We start from the raw sequence: 12,284 nt of genomic DNA, 5'->3' as shown, positions 1-12,284 counted from the left end.
CCCCCCCCCCCCCCCCCCCCCCGCGAGCAGGGCCCGGGACGCCGCACCGCCGGCAGGCTCTCCTGGCGATTCCAGAGCACACACATCCTCTGGATGGCCTGGGGCCCTCTGGTTTGGGGTCCCAGACATGGGATGAGGACTGTGCAGAGACCAAGCCCATCCACAAGGAGATAGCCAGGCAGAGTGGCCATGGGATGAGGTTGGGGTCCTGCACCAGGCACTGGGGGCTCAGTCTCTGGGGTACAGCAGGGGTTAGAAGCAGAATCTAGAGCCCGGGCCTGTGGGTTCTATTCCTCTTGCTGCCCCCTAACTAGCCCTGTGACCTCGGGCAAGTTGCTTGACTTCTCTGGGACTCATACCATCATCTGGGAGACAGATGGTAACAGTATGCAGCACTGACCCCTCAGGGCTGGGTGGAGACAGGCAGGCCGGGCTCACAATGGGATTTACAGGGGGCTCTTAGCCTCCAGAGGGGCTGGAGATTAGAGTCAGCCATGGGGCTATACAGCTGACCTCCGGTAAAAGCCTGGACACCAGGCTGGGGAGTCTCCTCGTCAGCATGGTCAGCACGACTTGGTGCTGTCCCCACGGCGCCCCCCGGAGAGGAGCTCTCCTGGACCCTGCCCCGTGTGCCTCTCCCTCGGCTGACTGAGCTCTGCGTCCCTTCACTGAAACGAATCGGACTGTGAGCACCCCAGCTCTCATCAAGTCCTGAGTCCTTCTCATGCACAACTGAGCCCAGGCTGGTCCTGGGGACCCCCGAACTTGCAGCTGGTATCAAAGCCAGGTGTCCTCGGGGGAGCCCAAGTGCTGCACACGGAGCCGCCTGATGGCCAGCAATGCCCGTCTGGGGGCAGCTAGGTCACTTGGGTTCAAGTCTGAACTTCCCACCCTGTAGCTCGTTCATGTATTTATTCCAGCTCTACCCGGCGAGGGGGCGCAGGCCGCGGTGAGGAGGTGGGGGGTCTTTCTCCCGTAGACTCAGGGTCTGGCCCGAGTCCCGCTGACCACTCAACTTCATCGGCTCGGCAAGCCCTGCCAGATGCCCTCACCTCTGCGGGCGCGCTGCTGCCCTCGCCTTCCTGCCCGCACCACGGCTTCGGCTCTCACCTCTGCCGGGTCGCGGGGCTCTCTTCCTGTGCTGCCGGCTGTCGCCCCAGGACTCCCGGAGGCACAGACCAGTGGGCGTTTCCTGTTGTGCTGACCACAGCCCGGGCTCTCCCCGCCTGTCTGCTCCTGCTGCCCCCCTGCCTTCCTTTGGGTTTCCTGGGCTGGCAGACACCCGGCCCCTGGCTATTGTGTGCCTGGGACCGGATGTGGGGGACTGACCGTGGCCGATTCGGTCCCACCGCGTCCACCTTCCCTCACCTGCAGAACAGTCCAGGCTCTGCCTCCACAGACGTGACAGGAAACTTCGCACTGCCCGCCTGCATCCAACGAAGGAGGCCTGGGGGTCACTCACCGCTCCCTGGCAAGCCCTTTTCTGACCACCTACTATGCCCCAGACACTACTGAAAGCACCAGGGACACGTTAGCGAACAAGAAAGACAAGGCCCCTGCACTCGAGTACCTACGCTCCAGTCACTGCTACACAAACCATAAAAAAGTAGAGTTCCTTGGGGCGCCTGGGTGGCTCAGTCGGTGAAGCGTCTGCCTTCGGCTCAGGTCATGATCCCAGGGTCCTGGGATCGAGTCTTGCATGGGGCTCCTGCTCAGTGGGGAGTCTGCTTCTCCCTCTGCCTGCCGCTCCCCATGCTTGTGCTTTCTCTCTCTCACACTCTCTCTCAAATAAATGAATAAAATCTTAAAAAAGAATGATTTCCACGAGGCCAGCTCAGTCAGGCAGGAGTTTCTCTCAGCCCCTGGAATCTGAGCAGCTGACAAGAGCCCTTAGAACCACGGAGGCTCACACGCTGCCAGTGGCAACGCCAAATACCACAGCCACTTCGGGAAGCAGTCTGGTGGTTTCTTCTAAAACCAAACACACCTGCCACAAAACCCAGCCCTCGCCCTCCCCGCGACCCACTCTGGAGAAAGGAAAACGCGTGTTCACACAGACATGCACACCCAGGCATTTAAAGCAGCTGTATTCAAAACCACCCAACACTGGAGACCGCTTTTGGGTCCTTCAGTGGGGGAGGGACAGAGACATCGCTGTCTACACCACAGGGTCTACTTGATGTGAAAAAGGAACCGACTCCCGACACACACAACCACATGTGTCAGTCTCAAAGGCCTCGTGCTGAGCCAAAGACCCAGCCCCCAAAGTTTGCACACTGAGTTCCTTTCTGGGCTTCCCCAGAAGACAGGTCACGGACCGGTGGCACGGGGGGGTCTGGGGCGACAGCACAGGTCTGCGTCCTGACCACGGCTACAATGAACCACCGATTGTCGACGATGTGGAGAACTGTACATCCCCCCAAAAGTTAAAAAGACACTGAAGCCAATCGCCTGGGTGGCTCAATCCGTTGAGCATCTGCCTTCGGCTCGGGTCATGGTCCCGGGGTCCTGGGATCGAGCCCCACGTCGTCAGGCTCCCTGCTCAGTGGGGAGTCTGCTTCTCTCTCTCTCCCTCTGCCTCTCCCCTCACTTGCACACTCTCTCAAATAAAGAAATAAAATCTCAAAAAAAAATCCACTGAGGCCATGGCCCCTCGCCTGAGAGACCCGCCACAGCTCTCTTCAAAGCTCCCACGTGTTCCGAGCAGCCGGGTGTGGAGCCACGGCCTACACCAGCGCGGGCACGACGCATCAGGGCAGGCTCTGCCGCTCACAGGGAGGACTCACACCTCAGAGACACCCTCGTCCCAGAGGCGTTTCCCAGACTCCAGCTCCAGGTCCCTCTGCCACAGTCTGAGTGAAATGGCCTGACGCCCAGGCTACCGTCACTCTTCACACCTTTTGCTTTAATAAAATAGCTGTCCGTCCCACCAGCAACGGGGAAGCAGCATCAGAGGGGCCGCGACGGTTCGGTGCGATCCACAGAACAGCATCACCCCAGTCCACCAACGCTCTGGCCGGCTCCCAGCCCGAGGCTGCTCTTACCAGAGAGGACAGCAACGACACGCCGGCATGCAGGGACGGCTCCCCCCGGAGGCCGTCCGAGAGGCACCGGGAACCACGACTGCGCGAGAATCTGACGCCGTGCTCGCACACCACTTCCGATTCCTCCGGCACGCAAAACAGTCCCTGATCCCGGAGCTCGTGACCCTGTGACCTCATGTCGCAAAAGGGCTGGGACTTTGCAGGTGTGACCAAGGTAAGGGTCCTGACATGTGGGTACAGCCCCGGATTATGTGGACAGGCCCAGTATCATCATGAGGATCAGGAGAGGACATGACCTTGGAAGCAGAGGTCGAGTGAGGCCCACGGATGGATTCTTCCCTGGAGCCGTCGGAAGGAACACAGCCTTGCCCACACCTGGGTTTCCGCCAGACCCGAGTCCGACGCCTGGCCTGCAGAAGTCCAAGTGAGTTCATCTGCGCTGTCTTTAAGGCACGGGCTCTGCGGTGACGTGTTACGGTGCAGTGACAGGGAACAGAGAAGCGGCCGAGAAGAGAGGTAACGGAGGGGTGAGGCTGGTCCCAGGAAGCGGGGGACAGCGTATCACAGGGAGCCGGGCCGGGAAGGGGACTGACAAGACCACGGCTGTGTCCCCAGCACCAGACAGCCCTCACGCTGGACATTCTGCCATCTTTCTGACTCCTCCCCCCGCCGTCCAATGGCCTCTGACCCTGTGCTGTGCAGCCCCCCCCCCCGCCGCGCCCGCCAGCCTCTCCGCAGCCTCGAGGCCCGTGCACTGGCTGCTCCCTCAGTCTGCTCACTCTCCTCATGGCTGTCTGTGTGGCTGCCGCCGCTCACCACGGGACCACATGTGGCTGCTGAGCACTTGAAAAGGTGACAAGTGCCACCTGCCAAGATGGTAACAGCTTGGATACACTGAGTTCAAAAATTAAATCCACTTGTTCCTTTCCACCCTTTCTAACGTGCTACTAGAATATTCAGGATTACGGACAGGGCTCACGAACTATTTCTCACTGGACAGCGTGGCTCTGAACTGGGGGTCAGCGGGCTGTTCCTGCAATGGACCAAGAGTAAAGGATTTCAGCTCTTGCGGGCCATCTGTCTGCATCCACATTGCTCCACTCAGTCCTTGTGGCCAAAGGGCCACAGGCACCGCGTGAATGGACAGGCCTGGCTGTGCAACCCGCAAGGTTCTGTCACACTCCACAAAACAGGGTGGGGGCAGGCCTGGCGCACAGGCTCCAGTCGGGTGACCCCTTGCCTTCAGTAAAGCATTTAGCCTCACCCAAAGGGAGGGCTGGCCTCTGCCCTCAACCACTGGGAGGTGACCTCTAAGGCCCCGGGCCATCCTACCCAACAGGAGTATCTGTGTGCGTGGGGGCTTTGGGCGACACGGGACAGTCCAACAGTATAGTTTATATCGGAGACGTTCAGACACCCAGGATCTGCTCAGCCTCCGGGGGGCTGGAGGGCAAAGGGGGTCATGCCTGCACGGTGGAGCCCAACAGAAACTCCAGGCACCAAGGCTCAAGGAGCCATCCCGGATGGCGATCCCACACGCACGTTGTCACGAACCGTGGCCAGGAGAGGACAGCTGGAGGTCCGTGCACGGGGCTGGGCTGGAGCCCTGCACCTCCTCCCTCCGCTGACCGGATCTGGGTCCTTCGGCCAGGACAAACCCCAACTGTGAGCAAGACAGTTTTCGGACGGTTCTGGGTCCTTCTCCTGAATAGTTCAACAGGAGAGCAGCCTTGGAGACCCCCAGAGTTGCTGTGAGAGTCAGAAGGGAGGGCGGTCTCAGGGACCACCCCTCTGCACTGCGCTACCAGCCTGATGCTCACGCCCGCCCCAAAGCCTCCCCACTCTCAATCGTGCCCCAAGACCAGTGGCCCTCCAGATAGCAGAGCTGAGGCAGCGAGGGGTGAAGCCAGTTTCCAGCCAGGGGAGGTGGCGGCTGAGGGACACGAGTGCGAGCAGGCCCCCCACCCCCGCTGACCCCCCGCTCACCCAGAGCTCCTCCAGCAGGGCCACGGCCTCCTCGCCGCTCTGGGGCCGCCGGCTGCACACCCATGCCTGGATGTCGGCGGGCAGGGCGCTCAGGAACTGCTCCAGCACTAGCAGCTCCAGCATCTGCTCCTTGGTGTGCAGCTCGGGCCGCAGCCAGTCTCGGCACAGCTCACGCAGCAGGCCCAGGGCCTCGCGGGGGCCCGGCGCGTCGCCCAGGTGGAAGTGCCGAAAGCGGTGCCATGGCGAGTCCAGGGTCAGGCCCTCGGCCGTCTGGCCTTCCTGCTTCACAGGCTGGGGAGACGGGACCTCCATGGGGGTCTGTGAGCCCCGCAGGGACAGCAGCGCCTGTGGGAAGGGAGTTCAGCACGGTCAGATCCCAGCTCAGTCACTCAGGAGACCACTGCCTCCTGCCGGGTGCACCCCGAGCGTGCCCACGTAGGAGCCGAGTGACCTGGGGTAAGTGGCGGAGCCTCTGCGTCTCAGTTTCCCCCACAGTTCGAGGTGCTCCCCTACCTTGCGCGGCTGAGGGAGGAGTGCCTCAGAAGGAAGGTGCCCATGGGCTGTTGGGCCCGGGGGGAGCCTTGCGCACAACAGGTGCCAAAGGAAGGGAGGTTCGGATCCCCGTCCTGGCACGGCACGGGCTCGGATCCGGGTGGCCATGGGCCCTGTTGCTCCTCAGTCTCCTCCCTCAGCTCCGTGCGAGGAACAGACACGCAGACAGCTAGGACCAGAGCACAGCACCCGCAAGCGCTCAGAGCGCCCTGAGCTCTCGTCAGTGCCACTGTCATTGTAACTGCTCGCCCCGATGACACGCAAACCCCGCGTTCCCAGCGTCCCCTGCAGCAGATGCCTCAGGATGCCTATTCTAAAGCCACCCCAACCGCTTCCTTATTCACGGTCCCCCAAATGCACATGAAGCTCTAACCCCAGCACCACGGTATCCGGAGGTGGGTGTGGGGTGCACACGAATGGCGGCTGAAGCTGGTACGAGCTTCGGTTAGAAGACGAGTAAGTCGTGGGGGGGTGTGACGTAGCGCATGGCAACCGGGGTTCACAAGACTGTGCTGCCTGCTTGGAAGCTGCTAGGGGAGTGAGCTTACAAGTTCTCATCACAAGAAAAAACGGGGTGACCGTGCGAGCTGACAGACGTGAACTGAACTCACCGTGGCGGCCACGTCACAATGTACCCACGTCGGATCGTCACATGTAACACAACACTGTATGCTGATGACATCTCAGTAAAAATGGAAAAAGAGACTAAGAGAAGCCACAAGGACGAGGTCCGAATCTGACGGGATCGGTGCCCTTAGAGGAACAGAACTCTCCCGACGCGCTCTGCCACGTGACATAAGCAGGCCGCCACTGCAGCCCAGACACGAATCTGCCTGCACCTGACCTTGGACTCTGGCTCCAGAACCGAGAGAAACAAAGGTCTCTTGTGGAAGCCCCCAGTCTGTGGTATTCCTGCGGCTGCCCGAGCTGCCTGATACACTGAGGGGCCCCCACTCATGCCTGGGGATTGGGAAACGTGGCAGACTGCAGGACTTGGCCCACATCCACTCTCCCCTTCCTCCTTTGTGTAATCCCCCCGCCCCCCAAGGAAGCTGTGTGCCCTCCACTTCCTCTTCCCTGCTCCTGAAGAAGGGGACCCAGACGCGATGGTGGCTCCACCAGGGGTGACGTGACCCCAGGAGACAGCCGGAAATGTCTGGAGGTTTTTGACTGTTGGGTGGGGGTAGGGGAACACTGCTGCTGGCATCCAGCGGGCAGCTGGGGGTCCTACAACCCCCAGGCAGCCCACGGCACAGAATGATCCAGCCCCAAATGTTGACAGCACTAAGGCCGAGAGAGCCCGGCCTGGAAGATAGGTCCTCATGTGGTCCAGGGACCCGTGGGGTACTGCGGGGTCAGAACTGTTTCATCACGACAGTAAGACATTATCTGCCTCTTTTACTCTCTTCTCCTGAGTGTCTCCTGAGGGGTCTTCCAGAGGCTGCAGGAACACAGGCTGCATGCAGAAGCAGAGGCAAAACCCAGCCGTCTTCTTTTACATCAGGCATTGGAGAGATTCACAGAAAAATAATCCCACACTTCCAATTTTTTGTTTTGGAAAACAGTTATTTTCCATTTAAAAAATTTTATTTATGTCAATATATGAAAGATTGATTACTTCTGCTTCTAAATGCATTAACAAATACCTGGAAATGTTTTTGACCTTACATTTCAATATGATACACACCCATAGATACAACTGCTATAAATAAAAATGCTTTGGAATCTCCAGTAATTTTTAAGAATATAAAGGAGTCCTGAGTTCAAAACGCTTGAGAACCACTAGGACTGGGATCGGCAAACAGCCACCTGTGGGCCAGATCTGGCCTGCAGCCTTTTTTTTTTTTTTCAGTAATCTCTACACCCAATGTGGGGCTTGAACCTACAACGCCGAGATCAAGAGTCACATGCTCTACCAAGTAAGCCAGCCAGTTGCCCCCCCCTTTTTTTAAAAATTTTTAAATGATTTTTTATTGATTTTATTTGAAAGAGAGATGACAAGAGAGAAAGCACAAGCAAGGGGGAGAGAGAGAGAAGCAGACTCTCTGCTGAGCAGGGAGCCCAACATGGGGCTTGATCCCAGGACTCTGGGATCACAATCTGAGCCAAAGGGAGACACTTAACCGACTGAGCCACTAAGCTGCCTGCTTTTTCTTTTTAAATAAAGTTTTATTGGTATATGGCCATGCCTACTTGCTCATGCACCGTCCATGGCTGCTTTTGACCTCAGAAGGCAGACCTGAATAGATTCGCAGAGACTGAATAGCCCCCAAAGCTGCCCACATGTTAGAAATATTTACTATCTGGCTCTTTCCAGAAAATGTTTGCCAACCACTGACCTAAAGGACGGTGGGAGACAAGACAGAAGGGATCCTGGATGACCCTATGGGTCATGGCACTGACCCAACCTAGAACACCGCTGCATTGTCAGAAAACAAGTTTTCCTGACTTGAGCCACTGTATCTTGGGGCCTCCTTGCCACAGCAGCTTGCTCTCAATCACGACTACAGAACAGTTCTCTTGACCACAAGGCAGGAGGTAGACAGGGGCTCTGACCAATGAGATTTAACAGAAAGTCTGTGTTTGAACGACTTCCCTTTTGATACGAGAAATTTCTGCGGCCAACCGCATTTTGCGGCAGAGCAAAGGAGGTCAAGAGAGAAGATCCTTGGCTCTGAGGCACAGGCTGTGAGTGGCTGGGCTGAAAGGACCCCTTGATAGCCCAAGTCCAAAGCCCGGGCTCTTAACTACAATGCCACTGACCATGGACATCATCTCATTGTTGGGCCGGCCCCCGCAGCCCCCCTCAGCATCTCCCTGCTCCCGAGCCTGCCACCCTAGATGCAAATCACCCCACAGTAATTAGAAAGAGCTTTTTTTCCCCTCAATACAAATCACATTATGTCACTTCCCCACTCAAAACCCTCTGACTGCTTCCTTGCTACACAAGGTCTCAAGTCTGCCTACCTTTCTTGTCTCTTATCATTCTATCTCTGGCTCTCTCTACTCCAGCCACACTGGCTCCTTGATTATATTCTCAGGCTAGTCCCACCCCAGGGCCTTTGTACCTGCTATTCTCTCCCCCCTCCTCTTTGCTGGCTGGCTCAGCTGGCTCCTTCTCTTCTTTGAGGCCTCCACTCAATTTCCCCTACTCGGAGAACCTCCTCAAATCATCTGATTAACATAGCATCCACACACCCTACCCTGCAGTTACTATCCCATCATGTTTACTAACTTTCTTTTAGTGTTTAACAAGACGGTGTTATATTTCTGTGTGGTCTTCTCTCATGAGAACTGAAGCTTCAGGAGAGCAAGAGACCACATACACAGAGCCCAGCATGCTGGCTTGCACTCAAGAAAATTTATGGGATGATGAATCTTATGAGACTAGTATTATTGCCCCCATTTTGCAAATGGGGAAGGTGAAGACATCTTGCCCAAAGTCACCCAGCTAATAGAGCCTAAACTCACACCCAGGTCTGCCTGGTTCCACGGCCAGTCTGCAATCATCTCCCGCCCACCCATCCCTCCATGCGAGGACTGCCGAGCCTGGGAGTGGCGGGGAAGGCTTCCCAGAAGACCTGGGCCAGAGGTGAGTCTCCAAAGATGCAGAGAAGCCTGCCCTGCTGTGAGAAAGATCCCTCCGGGATGGGACTGGAATCTGACCTGAGGGATCCAGGCCTCAGGCAGCGAGCTGAAGGGTCCCACAGTCTCGGGGGGCTGTGGGTAGCCACCAGCTGTCCACCGTGAGTTGAGAGCAGGGCCAGTTGGTCCCTTCTCTGGGTCCTGGGGTCACCACATACTAAGCGGTAAGGAAGGGCGTTCCACCCACGTAAACCAATCCTTATCATCCACTGCAGGTTCAGGGCCTCCTGGGGATGCCAGAACGCTGTGTGCTGCCCTTCACTAAAGCACCCCTAACACTGCCGTGTCAAGGAGCACCGTCCAGCCCAGCCAGGCACCCTGGAGGCCTCAGGAGACAGCCGCTGAGTGGGCTCTGCTTCCCACTGCCCCACAAGAGCGTCCCAACAGCCCTGTGCAAACACTCAGAGGCAGGATTCAAACCTGGAACTGTGGGACTCCAGAGCCCATGCTGGTTGCACCCAGCACCTCTGCACGGCGCGTTCGGTTAACTAAACGGTTAAGAGAGGGCTCTGGACCTTGGCTGCCTCGCTTCCACTTCCAGCTCTCCCATTTACCTAGCGCGTCACCTGGACCCATGACTTGCCTCTCTGTGGGCTGAATTTCTTCACCTGTAAACCAGGATCATAATAGCTCCTTCCCCACAGTGGGTTGCTAGGAATATGAATTAGCAGTGGCCCAGCATACAGTAAGTCTCAATGAAGACCTGCGCGTCTCCTGCTGGGTTTCCAAACCTCGGTGCTAGTCGTACGTGGAGCAGCGTCATTCTGCGTGGTGGCAGCCGTCCTCATGCCATGTGAAAGGTTTATCAGCATCCCTAGCCCTTTTCCACCCGATGCCAGTAGCTGTCTCCCCAACTCCCCAACTGTGACAACCCAACAGGTTTCCAGATACTGCCACTTATCCCCTGAGAGGCAGAATGCCCCCCCCCCGCCCCGCCCCGGCTGAGAGCCACTGGTCCACTGGACAAATATTTACTCGGAGCACAAGGGCTCTGGAGCAAAGCCCGGTTCTCCAGCCGACTAGCTATTTGTCCTTGGACAAAGTACAATAGCACCTTTTACACACGGGCTTTCCATTTCCTGGGCTGTAAAATAGGGAGAAAACCCCTACTGATCCGAGAGTCGCCGCTGAGTGCAAGACGCGAGGAAAACAAAGATGCCGAGAGCAGTACGGGGCGCCCCGCAAGTGCTCTCTTACCAGAGTGGGAGCTGCACCCACTGCTACCCCGGGAGGCGATGGGGACACCGCGATCCACCCCACAGGCGCACGCACGGAAACCTAACCAGCCACCGCAAGAGGGGACCAGCCCTCCAACAGGGGCACAGAGGGTGACTGGAGGCTGGCCGGGGCAGCTTCGGGACGCGAACACAGCCTGGTGCACTCTCCACCCGCCGGCCAACCGCCTCCCGTGCACCAAGCCCCCGCCGTGGGCGCTCCGCACCCGCAGACAGGAGCGCGGCGATCACCCTCACCCTCGGACGCCCCGAACTCCGCGCAAGGGCGAGCGCCCGCGGAAGCCCCGCGCCCGCCCCAGGACCCGGCCCCCTCCCGCGGCGTGGGTCCCGGCCCCACCTCCGCCCCTCCCCCTCCCCCTCCTGGACCCTCCCCCACACCCCGCCCCCGGTTTTCCACCCTCTCCCGCGTTCTCCACTCCTAGGGGCCACAGCCCCCTCCCACTTCCCGACCCTCCCACAGCCCCTCCCCCTCCCGTTCCCTCTCCCATCCCCCTCGCCTACCTCCCTCTTCTCTTGGCCCTCCCCCTCCCCTGCCGCCCATCCCTCCGTCCTCCGGCCTGCAGCCCCCCTCTCCTTAAAGCGCGTCCAACCGCCCCCCAACCCCCCCTTCCCCCCCTCGCTCACCTCACTCTCCCAGACGAGGCCCCCCAAGCCCCCTCACTTCGTCGCACATGCGCACAAAGCTCACCGGGACTCCATGCCCCGGCAGGCTTTGCGCCAAACTCCTCCGGCCTCCTCCCCCCCCAACACTCAGACACCGAGGCGTCCGTTCCGCCCCTCACCTTCCGTCCCTCACCCCCCGCCCCGCCAGCCTCACCCAGAACTACATTTCCCAGGAAGCATCGCGGCAAAAGACGCTTCCCATTGGCCGCTCGCCGTGAAGAATCTCGCACGCCCGTCTCCAAATAGCCCTGAACTACACTTTCCAAGGTGCATGCAGCACGGCCAGCGGCCTATTAGCCCAAGCAAACAAGGCCTCTCAGCGCGCCAGGCTTTGAACTACATTTCCCAGAATACCCGCAGGGCTTCCCATTGGCTCTCGCGCGGACCCGTGCATGCGCAGACGTACCGACGGGGAGGTCGAGGGAGGGAGAAGGCGGAGTCATGGCGGCGTTGTCCTGAGACAGGTGGAGGTTGGACGCCGGCGGGCGCTCGGGAAATGAAATCCCCGGGCCGTAGCGGCGGGCAGGCGAGGAGGAGGGGTCCGGCCAGAGTTCTGCGCTTCCTTGACAACGGGTCGAGTCTCGTCCCCTACTCTGCCCGCGCGGCGCTGGCAAGGTCCGAGGTGGGCTCGCATTGGGATGCGCGTGGCTGGGGCCGACCTGCGCGCCCTGGTTCGGCTCCCCTGGTGTGAGCCTGGCGCACAGCGTCTGGCCTCAGTGTCCCCTTCCGCGTGAATCGGGAGAGGGTGCTGCCGGTCACAGGTCCTTGGCCTGCTCCCATCGGACAGGACACCTGCCTCAGTTTCCCCATCTCGGAAACGAGAAGAGTTGGTTTTTAGAGCGGGAAGAAATCTTAAGAGATGGGCCGAAGCTCTGTCTGAGGGCGGCTCACACAAGCCGCGTGGGCCCCGGGCGCAGCGCTAGACGTCGTCCGCACCTCCCCGTTCATTAAACAGACAGTAACTTTCCCCCAGGTTAACTTACCGGAGGTTAGGGGCCCACCTCTCTGCCCCCTCTTTACTCTTGCTTCATGAGTTCCAGCCACACCGGCCTCCTTTCTGCTGCAGGAACACAGCTGATCTTGTTCCCACTCACATCCCGTCGCCCACTTGACATCGCAAACCTAGGGTGGGTTGGAGCTTCCCTCCTACTCCCCTCTG

General features: G+C 59.1%; 1 protein-coding gene across 1 annotated transcript in view; it reads right to left on the bottom strand.

The window, feature by feature from the left end:
• The window catches only part of ZNF444 (zinc finger protein 444), a 15,696-nt gene extending 4,484 nt beyond the window's left edge, over window positions 1-11,212 (bottom strand). Inside the window, 2 exon segments of the mRNA XM_040633763.1 lie at window positions 5,031-5,375; window positions 11,087-11,212. Coding sequence (XP_040489697.1) covers window positions 5,031-5,342 — 312 coding nt within the window. The 5' untranslated portion in view covers window positions 5,343-5,375; window positions 11,087-11,212.
• Window positions 11,213-12,284: the final 1,072 nt, after the last annotated feature.

This window comes from Ursus maritimus, unplaced genomic scaffold, assembly GCF_017311325.1.
Source record: "Ursus maritimus isolate PB19 unplaced genomic scaffold, ASM1731132v1 scaffold_19, whole genome shotgun sequence".
Lineage (NCBI taxonomy): Eukaryota > Metazoa > Chordata > Mammalia > Carnivora > Ursidae > Ursus > Ursus maritimus.
Note: the sequence above shows the minus strand (reverse complement) of the source record. Positions and strands in the feature narration are given on the sequence as shown.